General features: G+C 38.0%; 1 protein-coding gene across 8 annotated transcripts in view; it reads right to left on the bottom strand.

Annotated features, from left to right (window-relative positions):
- The window catches only part of tnika (TRAF2 and NCK interacting kinase a), a 99,793-nt gene that overhangs the window by 41,064 nt on the left and 40,599 nt on the right, over window positions 1–18,130 (bottom strand). For all 8 annotated transcript variants that reach the window (XM_065276341.1, XM_065276335.1, XM_065276336.1 and 5 more), the window contains exons 3-5: window positions 9,468–9,524; window positions 7,330–7,455; window positions 1,000–1,110 (exon numbers count right to left, since the gene is read on the bottom strand). In XM_065276341.1, the coding sequence (XP_065132413.1) occupies window positions 1,000–1,110; window positions 7,330–7,455; window positions 9,468–9,524 (294 nt within the window). The remainder of the gene's footprint in view (window positions 1–999; window positions 1,111–7,329; window positions 7,456–9,467; window positions 9,525–18,130) is intronic.

The raw sequence follows: 18,130 nt of genomic DNA, 5'->3' as shown, positions 1-18,130 counted from the left end.
TTGAGTGTTTTAAAAATAAATATTTTATTTATTTTTTTTTATTAACATATTTTAATTTTCATCATGACGCATACGCCCCTTTGATTGCACGCCCTCGGGCCCGCCCACACGCCCATCCCTACCACCTTAATTAAAAAAAATTCTGCCGGAAACCCTGAATTCAATGTAATTTTTTCATTTGAAACTATACAAACTGCATATTGTGAAATGCCCTGATTGAAAAGTGTTCTTGTATTATTTTAATGTTAAATTTGTTTATTATTTGAGTGCCCAAAAGTATTTGTTAATAAACCCTGTTGCGGACCATAAATGGTCATTAAGAATTATGCGTCAAAACCACCGCCATCTTGGAACAGGGGTCTGTTTCAAAAATATGGTACACGCACATATCTGACAAAAATCAAACTTCCTGTCAAATGAACATTCCTGTCAGTACTTTGCACCTTAAAATCGCGATTTTATTACTGTCAGACGAGATTGTGAGACTATACCCCAATAAGTCATTTAGTTGCTTAAGAGTTATGAAACAGCTTTTAAACATAAGTTGTTATGAAACTTAAACAGATCTCAGTTCAGAGAAAAGACTGGTCCTGGCACAGACGCCATTCTGCTGTGCACTCGTGCGTGCTCTGTTCTTATTGAGTTCTTATTGGCGCTTGCTGTTTTTTGCTTACCATGTTAAGAGCAGCTCGCGTGATGTCTCCTGCATCTGCCATGCTAACTTTTGACTGGCTGTAGCTAGCTAAGTTAGAGGAGGTTGATTTTTTTTCCCCGCTTGGGAAGCCGACCGAACGTGACATGGGGGCGTGGCAGCATCAACGATTCCATGTTCGAGGTTAATTTTGCTTGATTTAGATTTTAAATCTATGGTCATCCACCTAGACCAGCTTGACACTGGTCAAGTTAGGACTATCTACAAACAAAGACCATTTTATAGAAATCCACTTGACCTCCTTTACGGGATATTTCAGTCAGGTGAGTCAAAGCACGTGCACTTACCCGGAGGATCTCTCTGCTAATGTAGGCGGTCCAGTCTTCCCTCAGCGAGTTGCCCTTGGTGTTTTTGATGAGGTCCGTCACTGAGCCCGCACCGCAGAACTCCATCACCAGCTGTAGAGGAAACAGCACAGGTCACTTCGTGTCTGATGCTCACAGCTACAAATCACCAACGCCCTTTTGTCCTTCACACAAACATGCACACACACTCTGTGTTCGGAACAGCACATATCTCATATCTGTGCTGTTGTCCTATTGCATCACATTTCTACTTTTGTCTGTTCAAAATATTACAACAACCCATTTAAAAGACAAAACGATCACAAACCCAACCAGGACAAAGTACAAAAGAGACCGTCTCCTTTAATCAGGCTGTAAGTTTATCATAAGATTACACTCCATTGAGCAACGGGTGGGTTTTATTATGTACTAAGAGAGAGAGAAACATCCCTGAGATCATTAAAAAACAGGATAAAAATTGCAGCATTCAACACAAACACTCAAGTAGGCGAATTCAAATGCAGGACATAAATCTTTAAGCAGGGCGAGAGAGAGGGAGAGAGCAAGAGATGAAGAGAGAAACCATTAATATGCAAGTGGGAGCTGGGATGATGGTTAAGAGTTAGGAGACCAGCGTCCGTCATGCACTTACAGACTCTGGTCCCCTCCTCCCTCTGGTTGGTGTCTGTCAGAGGTGATGCAGTGATTTACAGAGCGTATCACTCAGGTTTAATTGGACTTGATTTGTCTGCAAGAACAGAACTTGTCGGAGAATGCAACCGATCAGCTGAGACATACAACGTGCAGTTTCTCGTTCAATTCGCATTTCGATTTAGGATGGTGTTACATCTGGTAGCTGAGTCAATGCTTTAGTGTCAATGCTTGGACGACAATGCACTACAGTTACCTGGACAATCCTACGTAGCTAAATGGATATCAACGGATAACAAACAGGTTGCAACTAGAAATCAAATGCGTTTATATTTAATATTCAAATTTTATTACACGGCTCTCTGGAATGCTTGATTCTGATTGGTCAGTTGAGACATTTGCAGGTTCGTTCTTTTCAAATAATAACTGCTCCAAAGTAATAACGCATAGCCGGTACTACTTGTTTGTTTAAAATCCCTCCGCGCCAATAAAGATTACCGTTTGGCGTCATCTTGTGACAAACACTGGACAACCACAATTAACAATGGTGGTACTATATCGTTTCGCGGAAAGATAAGAAAATTTTTATTTAAAACAAATATTCCAATAAAATGTTTCAAATTCATATTCATGTCCAGTTTTTTTCCTTACGTGGCAAGTAGCCGTGTAATAAGCGGGATAATGTACAGGCAGCCGGTAGTTATCGAAAAATAAGCCCCTTCAGTGTGATACAAGACTGATCACACTGTTGGGGCTTATTTTTTTTGATAACTACTGGCTGCCTCTACATTATCCCTTACTTAAGCACTGCCCAAAGCTATATTACAAGATTAGCTTGACATCTGTGGGAAAAGTGAAATGAAACAATGTGTGTATCAACAGAGATAACATTAAGCAGTCCTCCCAGAAAATAGTTTTTTTGTGATTGTTGCGGGAAAAAATCCTTGATCTTGTGGCATGTTTTCTTAAAAATGCGATGGAATATGCGGGATATTTATGCAATGAAATTGTGTGAACTTGCCAAAATTGCGTGAACTTGCCAAAATTGCGTGAACTTGCCAAAATTGCGTGAACTTGCAAAAACTGCGTGAACTTGCAAAAACTGCGTGAACTTGCAAAAACTGCGTGAACTTGCAAAAACTGCGTGAACTTGCAAAAACTGCGTGAACTTGCAAAAACTGTTTGCAGCTTTTCATTGATTTTCACGTTGCATAATTAAGTCGCTTTCTAACATTCCCATGACAACAGGGGACATGGCTGCGCATGTGTGAATTAAATGCAAAAAAATCTCATCTTTCTGCCAAGATATATACAACTTTTTGCTACAAAATGCGGGGATTATGAAATAATGCAAGCCCCGCATATTTTGCAAGCAGAAATCTGCAATTTATGCGGCGAAGGTGCGGCGTATTTTTAAAAAATGCGGCCCCTGCATAAATATGCAGACTTTGACTGATTAAGGATACAGACCAGGGCTTTTTTAACAAGTTTGGTGGAAAATAAGGAACAATTTTTCTCAACGGTATAAAAACTTATAAAGAGCCACCATAATACACAAAAGGAATTTGGTTTGGTTACAATAGACAGATAGGATCAGTAGTTTCTGAATTTTTTTAAATGCTGTCCTATCACATTTCAAACCATGTGCAGAACAGAGATTTCATCAGTCATGATTTTTTTCTACTGTTATTGACCTTAGAGGCAAAGGAAAGTCCTCTAATCCAAAATGTGTTAGTGCTATACGGCAGACAGGCTTACATTACACAGCGAGCGTGTTAGCTAATCACTGCCCATTAATCTGTGCCCATTTGTTTCCACAGAAGGACGCAGTCAACCCTTATAGAGGAAAACAGGATTTGTTCTCATGAAAAGGGCAAGTGACAAATATTTTCACTGTTTTTCACTTGTGAAAAAAAATCTGAAAAAATTGAGAAAAACACATCTCACATTAACTAACCTAATGATCCACAGTCAAAGTAAATGGCATATTTAGTGCAAGGTGAATAAACAAAAACAAAAAAATGATCTGCAGAACTGGTGTACCTGGGTGTGTCTGGGACACATAAAAAAACATTAACAACATAGGGTTATAAAAAAAACGTGACTTAAGTTCCTAAAAACAGTACAACACACATTCAATGTCTGACCCCCACAGCTGTCCACATCTGTATCAAGTTAAGCACTGCCTATAGTCTTTACCGACTTTAACAAGCAGCCTTTAGTTTAATCTAAACAACTGTAAAAGTGAAATTTCACTTTCACTGCTTTAAAGTAACAAGCCACAACCGCTAACAAGTTTTTATAAACCCCAGAAACTCTATACAAATAAGTCTAACCAGCTTTGCCATACTAAACAAAAAAAAAAAAAAAAATCTAACTGCCAAAGGCTGGAGTTATCAGCACATCTCCTGATTTATTACTCTCACAACAATGACTAAACGTATCAAATATGGTTGTGGGAAATGTCTACAAAAAATGTAGTCAGATTTGCTGATCCTCAAATTGTCCAGTTTAGAGTCTAGACTTGTTGTTCTTCTGTAATTGGAAGAGACTGGTGCTTAAAGCTCCTCTTATCGCACTTCAGTGAAGAGTGTCCAGTCTAGCCTTTGAGAAGAGGCTTTAGGTTCAAACACCACATCTCAGAGACGTGTGCTTGACTACACAACAGCCACTCAAGCTGTATGACTATGGAGCTCCGACTAAATAAGGCAACACCTTGTTACATTATTTAATTCACTGGAATACATTTTTTATATCTGTATGCTGGAAGTTTTGGGAAGTTAAATCAGGAATAAATGCACTATGCACATACAACTGTTGAAGCTTAATAATCTTGCAATATTACATGAGCAGCAGATCATAAGCCATTTATTACACAAGACAACATAGATGCAAATCACATTGCTGCCTGATTTTCATTACATTATAAATCACATGAAAATTGTTTTGGTCCTATGTGCAAAGAAAAAAAAAGGCAAGAATGACATCATTAAGCATCACTGATGAGGCCGTCTTTAGGGTTATGGTGCACTCTATTAAAACATCCCTATTTTGAGACACTGACTCACGTTCAGACTATCACACATGACTGCAGGCCATTAATCAGCACAAATGTGTCATGTTGCACACAGAAGACAAATGGTATTGACAAAATTGTTTTTACTTTGCAATATTCATATGCTTACTATTTTTTGTTACATTTATCTAAATACATTATTATTGTATTGTACATGTTATTGACAGGGCTTAAAATGCTTTTAATTTTTCCCTGTACCTCTAATATAGGCGTTTCACACGGTACACGGCAACCGCAAATGTCTAATTCATATTCAATAGGAGACATGCAGGAAGTGGTAAAATGGGGCGGATACAGAGGTGAAGCGTTTTCGATCTGCAAGCATGCTCATGCGCCCAAAATCCTGCCCTTTCTGCAGACAACGGCTCTTAACGGCAGGCGCCGTTGAAAATAAACATGAAGTGTGAAATGCCCATAATGGTGGAGAAATGTATTGTCAGCGCAAAAGTCATAAGTTTGATTACCAGGGAACGCACATCCTGATAAAAATGTAAGTCGCTTTAAATAAAAGCATTTGCCAAATGCATTCATGTAAAATTATGTCTTAACCCAGTGGCCTTTGGATTGAAAAGGTTAAAGACCCTGCGCCCTATCATACACCTGGATGCAAATGTTTTTTGCTAGTTTCAGCCATAAACTGTAAAAAAAAGATGGACGACGCGACGTCGCCTCCCTCCATTGTAATAAATTTAAGCCAAAAATGTCCGACCATGGTCGCTGCCATGTTACGTAAAAACGCCAGTTTGGAGCCAAGGCATGCGCAGAAGGAATCGTATGTGGAGCCAGAGGTGGAGCCACGGTATCGAACTTCCGCCCAATAGCTCGCGCGACCAATTCAACCACGCCAATCATGATGACACGCCCCGTTTCTATAGCATCAAATTACTAGCTAAAATATAACTTATTACAAAAATGAACACTTGAACATATATCAGCATGACAACAACTACTTGAAAGGACCAAAACCATCTTTTGGAAACTTTTATTATAATGTTTTTATTTAGAGCAGAGTTTGAATGGAGAGGGCGAGGTTATGATTTGTACTGCAGCCAGCCACCAGGGGGCGATCAAAGAGCCAGCAGACTTAAGAGGCACACCTGGTTTCAGCAAAGTGTGCCACACAATCCCTGAAAAGTGAAGTCAAAAAGTTTCGATCGCACCCCAGTGACTGGTCCCAGTATACAGTAGGTCATAAACCCCGCCTCTCCCATGTTGTTCAATGGCACTTGAGACCAACTAAACAATTAAATTACACTTTATCTTTTTTCTGAAGCTGGTTTCTGTCATTTACTGTAGTTTTAATCACGCTGATGTAAATTCAAGAGTTTGTTTTTAAAATAAATTTGTTTTAGTTATTTATTTAATGCTATAAAAATGGTGGTGGTGTGACATCATGATTGGCAGCTGTGATATGCGCATTCTGCGAGAGTGAGGAAGGGGCCTTGATTTTCACGGCTTTAATTCCTGCTCACTACTGCGCAGGACTAGTCCCGAAATAGCTACAGCGCAGACTCGAGACCCAAGATGTCAGCACCGTACCGGGACACTGGCGGCTTCACTTTTCACCAATGGAAGAGAGCGAACGGGCATCTTTTTTTATTACAGTCTATGGTTTCAGCTTGATGCAGTTATCATTCTCACATCCAGCGCCATGTTGTTTAAATAGCAAATGCATTTGTGCCCCCATGGTCGTGCTTGCTTATAATAATAAAAATATAATTTTAAGTTTAAATAACTTAAAGGGCAGAAACTGTTGCAGAAACTCTAATATTAAAGGTAGTGGAATTCTCTTCAATAAATTGAGTTTACACTACTTAATAAATTTAATTACATTTAGCATCAAGGTTTACGCCCATCACAGAAGAAGCTCCCAAAAAAATTACAGAAACCTGAAACCAACTACCAAACAAAGATGACAAAACTTAATGTGGGTTTCTATCACTCTCTCAGACCAAAATCTTTCACTATATCTCTCTTTCACCTTGTGATTGGCGGGTCAGAGGAAATATTAAAGAGAATGAGAGGTTTGTGGCCCTCAAGTCTTACAGCAGTGGGAATGTCAACCTTCATTTCAAAGGTCTCTCCATTCAAGAGCTGTCAATCTACGCCGAGATGTGCCACAAATGCACTTCATTTCCTGTGATGTCTATCTTTATTGGTCCGCATGCCCGCGTGTCCCTGCGGCCGCTGATAAACAACACAAATTACCCTGCCACTATCAGGGCTGTCCTTTCTTACAATCGTGGGTGAATGCAAGTAGACAGAGAGGGAAAGGGCCGGTAGTAGAGAAATATTACGTAAAGAAGTAGCTGAGAGGTGGAGCAGAAATACCACTGCTATAACAGGTCTAGACTACAGGCGAGAAAAGAAACAAAAACTCGGACCATTCTGGTACTGAAATGCATATAAAAGAGTTCACAAAAGTTAATTTACTCTTCATGACAACAGCTTTGTAGGCAAGACACTGGCATTTTGACTTCTGTTCAGTTATGCTCATTCAATTTTTCATACACTTCCCACTGGATTAATATAATAGATTAATTTATACAGAGTTGTGTAAATATACTCAATATCTTTATTAAAAAAAAATGGGGCACAGTACTCACCCACAGCTGGTCGTCCATGCCAGGAGGGTTCTTTTTAATGAAGGCACCGTAGTAGGTGGCAATGTTCTTGTGGTGGGAGTATTTCTTTAGCATATTGATCTCAGCCTTGATCTCCTCCTCTTCATCCTGTGGGGACACATGCAGCAAGAAATCACGGGATGCATGGCATCTAACATGGTCTACTTTAAGTAAAGCTTGAGGTCAGCGAGACCACTCTGGCTGACCTACCACAATGAGAACGAATGGCCCACTAAAAGATGCTGGTGTTTTTACGTGAAGTAGAGAACTGAAGCAGAAAGGAAACGAGGGCATGGGATTAGCGATAAGACCCTCTCATTACACCCTGACTGGAGTACTCCTCTGGGACACCTCAGCTCTCCACTCAATGATCTTTTCTCAAGAGCATGCTGATGGATGTTGCTGATGAGAGGCAATCTAAGCTAATGACAGGCCTCATTTTAGCTCTCTTTATCTTGCTTTCTTTCACTTCGTGTCAGACAGAAGATGTGTCTTAAAACCTAGCATGCTGTCTTTTTAGTGGAGGTGGCACAATACAATAATGCTGACATTATGTTAATGCATAGTAAAAAAAATTCAATATTTTACTATGTTCTAACCTCAACTTAGATGAATTAATACATAACTATCTTTTTCAATGTGTGCACTTTTCATCTTTGTACAAGCTTCTTGAATGTGTTAGCATTTAGCCTAGCCCCATTCATTCCTATGGCTCCAAACTAAAGTTTTATTTTGTGCCACCATACTTACTCGTGTAACTACTCATGTAACAGTCTTTAAATAGGGAAAACATGGAAGTGATTGGTGACTTCTAAATTCCTCCCTTTTTGGAGCCATAGCAATGAATGGGGCTAGGCTAAATGCTAACACATTCAGGAAACGCTGTACAAAGATTAAAAGTGCACGCATTGAAAAAATATAGGTATATATTAATTTGTTTGAGGTAAGAACATAGTAAAATATTGAAAAAAAGGTGGTGTTTTCCTTTAACTAGAATCATTAAATATGTAATATTTGATGGATGTTGTTTAAGTTCTTAGCATGTGACTCGTGAGTTTGGATTTTGTTGAAATGAGGTAGTCCTCTTTACTCCCCAAACATGTGATCATTATTACCAAACATATTAATTCTTGGAATATCACTCACTACAGTACAGTAAGGTAAAAAATGCTGACTATGTAGGCAAGTCATCATCTTTTTTAAGAAGAACTGATGTTCATGCATGTACTTTATTACTCAACTGTTATTCATTCTGAAATGCAGGGAGCCAGCCTAAGCCATTACAAACACAACCCAGTGTAGTTAGTCAAATAACAACAGCTATTGAATTAAAATTTGTAAACGTAATTCAGAATCTCCCATGGCTTTAATTGACAGTTAATTCACTTTACAATAAAAACAGCATGGAAAAAAAGAGCAGACATGACTGAAATAATTGAATACTGATTGAATATTCAGTATCACATGCTAGCAGTACCCTTACTGAAAAAGTATGCTTTCTTAAAGGAAAACACCACCGTTTTTCAATACTTTAATATGTTCTTACCTCAACTTAGACAAAATTAATACATATCTATCTTTAATCAATGCATGCACTTCATCTTTGTACAGCGCGTCATGAATGTGTTAGCATTTAGCGTAGCCCCATTCATTTCTTAGGATCCAAACAGTCGTAACACATTCACAACGCACTGTACAAAGATTAAAGGAATAGTCTACTCATTTTCAATATTAAACTATGTTATTACCTTAACTAAGAATTGTTGATACATCCCTCTATCATCTGTGTGCATCAACGTTTTTCCTATTTAAGACGAGTAGTTATAGGAGCAAGTTTGGTGGTACAAAATAAAACGTAGCGCTTTTCTAAGCGGATTTAAAAGAGGAACTATATTTTATGGCGTAATAGCACTTTTGGGAGTACTCTCAAATTTTGGCCCTGCTGTACTGATAAACGGTGGTGTTTTCTTTAATGCTTAGACAAATCATACTGTGAAGGACATGAACCAGTATATAATATATATAAAATAAACCTGCCAATTTGAGCTAGCTAATTTCTGCCAATAAGTAGTTTGGACATGAAAGGTCTCAAAAAAGTCAAATAATGAAAATAAGCTCACCCCTGTGACATCCATACACTTGATGGCAGCCAGCTGACCCGTTTTAACATGTCGACCCTGCAGAGAAAAAAAACACAAGTTCAGGAAAGGTGTAATTATGCAAATTTCTTTAACATGATGTCTTTTTGTTTTAGAATGTGTTAAAGACATAAAAAACACTTCATATTAAAGAAAGGCAAAAAAAAATTTTGGTTTTACCTGTTGTTATTATAAGCTTATCCTAACACATACGGCCTGAGAAAAAATTCATTTCATAACAAACAATACAGTTGTTTTAAAACAGGCACCTAACAAACCTATAATTCTATAATTATATTTGGCACTTAAATACCATTGGTATGCAATGACCATCTGTTAAGTGTTTCATTGTTAATTATCTTAAATATAAAGATATACATACAAGCACCTTTGCATGTATATCTTTTTTATTTAGTGTTTACACATTGAGCAGAATTTGGATATTTTTAGATAATTTGGGATATTTAGATATGTATATCAGAAAGTAGCAAGTGTTACTTAATAGAGCAATGTTTTAATGAAAATGTGTACCAATAAAAGGTTGATAATCTAAAGAGTTTTCTTTTGTTACAGTCATGAAGTGTATAATGTTAATGTTATAAAAATACTCAAAGGAAAGTAAAGGCACAGCACAATATCATTAATCACCAATAGAAGCTTATTAGTGTCCAGCAGTGAAATACCCCCGTTGACACGCACGCAGTACACGAACACGCACACATATTATACCTAAATCACAATCACATGGGGGTTTACATCCAAGCCGGTCTGCCCTAATTCCTAAGTCACAAGGATCTTTTGTTAGTAATTAACAAAAGCCATTTGAGTTGTGTCAGAAGAGTGAAGTCCAGATTTCAATGTGGGCAAAGAGAGAGAAAGAAAGAGAGTTCTTTACAAGGACAGCAGCCAAAACAGAGATCAGCACCTCAAACAGGAACATGTGGCATGTCTTCAACCTCAGCATTTCCCATTCCCCTTACTGTATAATATAATCATCAACACATCAGTGCATCCCACAACTCAGCATTCATGTGCAATTTATGAAACCATGACTAAGGCAAACCAAAGGACAATTACTAGTCATTTAGGTAGAGGTATTTTATTTCACTAATGTAGAACAAATAAAACAATTAGTTTACGAAATATTTTAAGGTACCCAATACCCATATTAATTCAGTGAAATTAATAAATATAAGGTTAGGGTAAGATTTTGTGTTGATTGCAAATAATTTTGTGTAATTTATTGTTATTACTACATGTACGAAGTACACTCTCAGAAAAAAAAGGTACAAAAGCTGCTGTCAGTGGAACGATAGCTTTTTAAAAGGTCCTGGTATAGATTTTAGGTACCAATATGTATCTCGGAGTTACCAATATGCACCTTTTAGGTACAAAAGGGTACTTTTTGAAAAGGTACCACCCCAGTGAAAACCTTTGTACCTACTTGTACCTTTTTCTGAGAGTTTACAGTAAAGTGCACAACAACAATCCCCAGATCTTGACCAGTGCCTCTTCTCTTCTTATGAGAGTATGCCTACATCAAAGTTAACTCTACTACTCTCCTTATGTGGATCGCCGAAACATTATGGCTGTTTTGTGTTATTAAAAAAGTCCTTAAAAGTTGTAAATAATGCAGTTCAAGCATAGAAAATATGCATGAACATACATTAAATAAAATAAATGACAAAAAAACAATTATCAGCTGAAATCATTTGCTCTGAAAGTGAACCAAACAATATTGTGTCTCAGTATCATTATATTATATGACACTAAAATATTTTCTTAAAGTCGCCATGAAATAAAAAGGAAAAACTGTAATTGGTTTTGGAGTCTTGTGGTATTTTTTCATACAAATGACTTATCTGTGAGCTTCATTATTTTTACAAAATGTATGTGCCCTCCAGTGTTTCCGCTATATACATTCAACCGTGGCGGCCCGTCACGCCTAAAACATCCCCGCCACGCTTGCGGTTGTGGATAGAAGGGATACAGCAAACGAAATCTCGCCGGATGAGCACTGTTTAATCCTAATCCTTCACCCAAACCCAACTCTAAACACAACATTTCACAGGATTGTAGGATGTGTGTGTATCTCATGTAGCCAGAGCCGCTGTTTTCATCCTAAAAATCCTACCTCCAAATCTAATCCTAAACTTTTTGGCATTTTCTGTATCCCTTCTAGACAAAACCCGCGGCGGAAGCTCGCAAAATAAATAAAGCTATACCGAAATGTCCGCCCAGCAAGAAAGAAAAAAATTCCTTTCTGGATTCGCGTTGTTCACTCATTTATAAATAAATCTCCTTAAATATCATAATTTCCCCCATGGGTTTAGTTTCATGCACAAATAGATTTAAATCAACAGATGATAGGCTACGTCTCTGTTTTGAGAAATAATAATAAAATAAATAAGCCTACACGAAATATGTTACACTTAAATAGTTATCAGATTGACAAAACGAATAAAAAAGTATTTGAGTTTCTGTTCTTTTTGTGACGCGCTGTTAAACCAAAGCAGCAGAAAACACGTCATGTTTTTAATGATTTTAAATAAGCACAGGGTTTTCTCCTTATTGTGAGTTCACATAAATAAAAATACACAATTTACAGATTCGAATGTTATTTTACTTTTATCTTTGACAATAAATTTAGGGTAATTTAAGTTGCAAGGTCATCACGCGTATGCTGTTCACAGGCGCATTTACACGGACGCAGCGCGGGGCTGCGAGAAATGACATGATTAATCTTTCGATTTATCATATTACGAGTTTTTTGGACATTCATTTGTAATCACTGTACTCATATTATCAACTTATCTGGCCATTAGTTATTCAGAATATAGGCTATAAGCGCAGCGCGCTGCTGACCGCTCAGCTGTCAGTCAATCTTCTGTGCTTTAGATCGACACTCACAAAGTTTCACATTAAATGATAAGATGTTTGTCCAAAAACAAAAGGCTAAATACTGAATACAACTCATAAAGGACTGCAAGACATTAGTCGAATCTGTTTGGAAGGAAACTTACATTATTCCCGTGGAAGAGACGGACGTTGGTAATAAAAACTGGAGGCAGACGGTGAGACTGTTTCATCTGTTTTCAGACGAAACAACAGGGTCGGGGTACCCGCCGGTGAAACTTCTAATATTTGATGTAACGGGTGTAATAATATTAACGTGTTATATGCGTTGTAGATCCAGGTCGGGACTCAATATGCGAGCGTGAACTGCGGGTCTAACATCCAAGAACAGAATTCGACTCGATTCCGACAGGTAACAGTTTTTAAATGTCCCGTGCTTATTTGTGTTTAAGATCTGTCTGCGAAGAGCATAAAGGTTTCTATAACTGCGCGATTTGCGGTGTGACCGGGTCGGGCTCTTTATGTCAAACAGACCGGGTGTGGAATAAATTGCTGCTGATGTCGGGTGTTCTGTCAATCACAGCGGTGCGGATTATCAAACAGGACTGTGCGTGACTTTGCAACAGCTCTGTAACGCTAAACCCGAGCACGAACTTGCACACTACATTAAAACTACAATGAAAGATCCGTATGAAGCTATAAAACTTACGTATTTTTTAAGAAAATACAGTTTAGATCAAACATAGAAAAGCAATATGCTATAAATATAAGGAAAAGTAAATGACAGCATGAAAATGATAAAAAACACATGTTAGTTTACTGTAGCCTATTTTCTACATTAAAAAAAATAATGTACATTTATAATCATCATGGGCGCCCCCTGCCGCCACAGCTGGAAAAAATCCTAGAGGAAACACTGGTGCCCTCATCATAATATTTAATCAAAAACGCAAATCTCATCTCTTTACTTTCGGTTATGTGGTATGGCCCGTGGGCGGGGTCCAGGAAAAGATTGCAGCGCTAAGTAAATAGCAACACAACCCAACTACAAATGATCCAATCAGTTCTCGATGGACGCATTTCAGAAACCGGTTTCACTTTGATATACGTTACCATGGGGAAACGTACTTCCGTTTCATGGCAACTTTAACTATGAAATAAATAAAAAAATAATAAATCCCTGCATGCAGTCCATGTCTGTATTGCTAACTCAAGCATAAAGTGTTTGCCAGGTAACGGTGTCATCCTGCCACACTCCATTCTGTGCAGTCTTGCTTCACATATTCCTTCAGCTATCTGCCAAATCCTTCTTCCAATGTGGGTCACAAGCATGGCGACAGGCTCGCGTCAGCCAATCAGCAGCCAGCACTCATATTAATTGAAACTCAAAGGCTTCCACCTCAACAATATGTTATCTATGCCTTCCTTCAGACATCAGAGAAATAAACAGAGGAAATAAAGGATACAAAAACAGAGAGAGTAACAAAGAGATAAAGTATCTTGACAGCTAAATGCCAAAATAAAGAAATAAAAGAATTGCCTCTCCAGAAAATCGTACCCTGAAAACAAGCAGGATTTGGCCATAATGCGAGTGTCCTTGGTTATTTGTCAGAGAGCCAAAAGAAAGATAGTCAGGCAAATGACAGGACCACCTCAGGAGGCCATTATTAGCCAACGATTCATCTCAGTGCAAACATGCACACTTCCTCACCATTCATTACAGAGGCATAATAACCTCCGCTACTGTAGTTATACATACACACACACACACACAGCAGACTGGCTAGATAGAGATGCCTTTCGGCTGTCATTGAACAAAAAATCTCATTTTCGTTTTCCAAATTGAACACGGGTTTATTTAACCATTATCAGGTATTAAGTTATTGATTTCAAACAAGAAAGAGGCAATATCCACAAACTCTTGACCATAGCAATAAAAAATGTAATATCATAACTGTAATACACAGTATATGTATTTCAGTGATGTGTGTGTTTATAATGCAGAGTCACTGTATTGCATATAAGATTTGTCCAAGTCAGCACAGAGTGTCTATTTTAAAGCTGCGCTTTCATAATCTCAGCTCCATTGAGTGTTTATCCTGGCCTTTGTGACCTAGATCTGCAGTACCGCCAGCATGAATGAGGATTACTAGATTTAAAAACACATCATATATTTATATTTCTACTACTCTTATAAGCATTCCGCAAATCCCATCTTAAAGCTTCTTTAGAAGCAAACAAACAGGAATTATAATAGATTGGCTATTTCATTCAAAGTAAACAGGGAGAGAATGAATAATGAGGATAAACAGGACTCATTTTGTGGAGCTCTGTAATGCATGATTCGAAACAATGTTAATACAGTACCATGACAGTTTAAGACATGGTTCAAGGATAACACTATTTTGTTTTTAGACATGTACCATAAGTATTTTTTTAAAGGTCATTATATGGTAAAAGGTTTTTTGGAGACACAAACTACGCACACATCTGGTTGCCGACTTGAACCAAAATTTGGAAAGATTTTCCACTATATGTTGGAAGATGGCCACAGGGATTTGTTTCCGTTCAGTCACAAAAACTTCAAATGGAGGTCAGACAATGGTTTCTGGCTTACATTTTTCACAGATCCCTTGCTTTAAATGGCAACTAACGTAGGTGTTTTCAGCAATATAAAAATAGTCTCTGGTATACCCAGAATGTGTCTGTAAAGTTTCAGCTCATAATACACCACAGATCTTTCATTATACGATGTTAAACATGGCCCCATTTGTGGCTGCAACAAAAAAATTGTTGTTTTTGTGTGTGTGTCTTTAAATGCAAAAAAAGCTTCTGTTCCCCTTCCCGTATGCAAATTAGCAGCTAAAGCACTTACACATGTGCTTTGAACTAAAAACATGCATCTCTGGCAGAAGGTTGAACTACGCGCTCATAAGGCAGAGACTGTGAGCGGTCATGGATGGGGTGTAATCAATGTGACATCACATTGATAGGGGATCCCCAACAGCTTGTTTTGTGTGACTGTTGTGGTTTAAAGGAGATTACACAAAGAAGAAAAGATGGATTTGTATAATTACAAAACCATAGGATGTGTGCAGAATAGGATGTTTCTGCACACACACTGGCGACTCATTTTCTGCTAGAAACGCATTTAAAAATGCATTTTCTAGGTTAGGGAGGCTTTTAAATAAAATATTTTAGGTAACACCCTCAATTTAACTCTTTCACCGCCAGCGTTTTAAAAAAAAGTTGCCAGCCAGCGCCAGCGTTTTTCATGATTTTCACCAAAGTTTAATGCCTTCCAGAAAATGTTCTTCTTTAAATATATAAACATACAATATACCAATTGAAAGAACAGACCCTCTGCTTTCAAACAAAAAAAACCGTTTCATCCTACCTTTAGTGGTTCTTTTGCAATCAGCTTTTGAATATGGGTAGGTTTTTGCAAAAACACCATATTTTGAGCAAAAAGCAAAAATAATTCCATTTTTATGACGGACTTTTCATAGAGATCCCATTCAGAGCGATCTTTAAAACAGACACGGACATGCAGCAGCTTGCCATAGGGCAATACTTCCGGTTTTAAAAAGTTCGGAAGGGCGCCACCTGGTGGATAATAGCGGTATTGCGGAAAGACCGAATATCTCGTCATTGGCGGGGAAGCGTTTTCTCTTAATTGACGAGATATCTCGTCAATGGCGGGGAAAGAGTTAAAGGAATAATCTTCTTTCATTAAAAAAACAAAACCTAAAAAATTACTCACCCTCATATCATCCCAGATGTTAAGGTCACGCTGGCACGTCACACGGCTAGTGCAAGATGACAAGCTGTGGTTTAAAAGTACTTTTTTTGGCGAAAATGTCGATTGTTTCGCTAGATAAGACCCTTATGCCTCATTTGGGATCGTTTGGAGCCCTTTGAAGCTGCATTGAAACTACATGTAACTGTTTAGGTCCACAAAAGTCCACTATATAGAGGATAATCCTGGAATGTTTTCCTAAAAAAAAATTTTTATTTTCCACTAAACAAAGAAAGACAAACATCTTGGATGACATGGGAAATTTTTTTTGAAAGTGGAATATTCCTTTAATAAAAACTCTAACTTTGACATGCTGTTCTCATGGGTAATAAATACGGTTTACATTCCAGAAAACGCATAATACTAGCTAGCTGTCAAATTCAGTTGTGACTTTTAAAAATGCATTTTATTCATCTGGGATTTAAACAAAGGTATTCTTGCACACAAACTTACTACGGCACTTCTTGGGTAAGATGCCAAGAAGGTGTTTTTTTACTTAACTCAAATCTTGCCTAAACAGGATAAGCAAAAGAGAATCTATATTTTTGTGTCATACTGTGCCCCCTTAATGTCCCTGCACATTTCTTCAGCTTGCATTGACAGCAATTTGCCTATGTTGCAAACAATGTCAATGTCTCAGTCTTATTCTGCAGCATTACATTTCTGAGAAGGAGAGAAATCTCCAGACAGAGGGCTCCAGGGGTGAGATGACAAAGATCCGCTGCAGTCACAGCAAAACAACCGGGTTTAATGAGATGGCAGGTCCGCTTGAGATGCGAGCGAGAACCGCTCGGCTCTCGTCGCTCTGCTCCCACTGAAACCAATTGGCTTGTGGCTTCTATGCATGGCTGCAGTGCAGTGCAAGGTGAGCATCCCTGATAAGACTAAATTGACTCTGCACTCTTTCAACCAAACTTGGATATGCGCCATCACCGGACCACAGCAGAACAAACATTTTAGCTCTCGATAAAGTGATAACCACAAGCACACATGGGGCAAATATTTTCAGATCAACAATTGGGAAATAGAGCTGCATGCATGAAGTAGAATTATGCACAATTTTAATACGGCTTCATTGGCAAAGCACCAGATTCAGTATCTGCAGTAATGCTTAGCTGGAAAACGGATGCATACAGCCCACTTCAATCTGTCCATTCACAGCAGCTGATCAGCCAAACTCTCCACGAGGTGCTGAAGTGCTGCATATGGACTGCTGAGAGCAGCCAAATACATACTGGGCTTCAAAGAGATGACAGGAAAGTTTCATTACATGCAAAGACTTTTGGCTAGAGCGGTTTCTGCTGCTTTTGGGTCAAAAATAGCCTTATCCATTAGATGAAAGAACCTGTTTTGCGCTAGTTCACCCAACGAAAAGAAAACTATTGCTGTTAGCCTTTTTCTGACACAGGAGGAACGTTTGAGCAGTTGTAAAGCAGCTCTTGCCATCTAAGTATTTATTGTGGTTCATCTGTCAAGGTCCAAAAATCCCCCAAACAACATAAACGAAGTTATCATCTAAAAATCTGTTGTGTAGTTATCAAAAGCAAAACATACAACCTTGAAATTTGTATTACGTTTATTTGCCCCCTTTTGAAGTTTTTATAGCCATTTGTACATAAAATGAACATTGTGTAACAACAAATATGTACAATATTATTTTGGGCATATATAAAAAAACAACAAATTTTTTTTTATTTCCTTTTAAATGGATGGTTATGATTAGAACATAATATTTAAGCAATGATAGTGTAATAATTTTAAGTACAAACAGTCAACTGAAAGTGTGGGGAAGTGTATGCAAAATAAATGCATTTATGCCAGAAATGCCGAAATCTGGGTATTGCCAGATAATCTCTTCCATTTGTTAGAGCATAGCAAATAATTAAGGAGATTTAGACAGCTGACTTGCACAAGTTTAATCCCACAGTGTGGTTTGTCAATATTTAGAATCCACATTCAACATTTCAGAGAAAAGCAAATGACAGATAAC

The sequence above is a fragment of the Paramisgurnus dabryanus genome, chromosome 6 (assembly GCF_030506205.2).
Source record: "Paramisgurnus dabryanus chromosome 6, PD_genome_1.1, whole genome shotgun sequence".
NCBI classification, from domain to species: Eukaryota; Metazoa; Chordata; class Actinopteri; order Cypriniformes; family Cobitidae; genus Paramisgurnus; species Paramisgurnus dabryanus.
The sequence above is the reverse complement of the archived record's forward strand: the minus strand, read 5'-3'. Positions and strand labels throughout refer to the sequence as shown.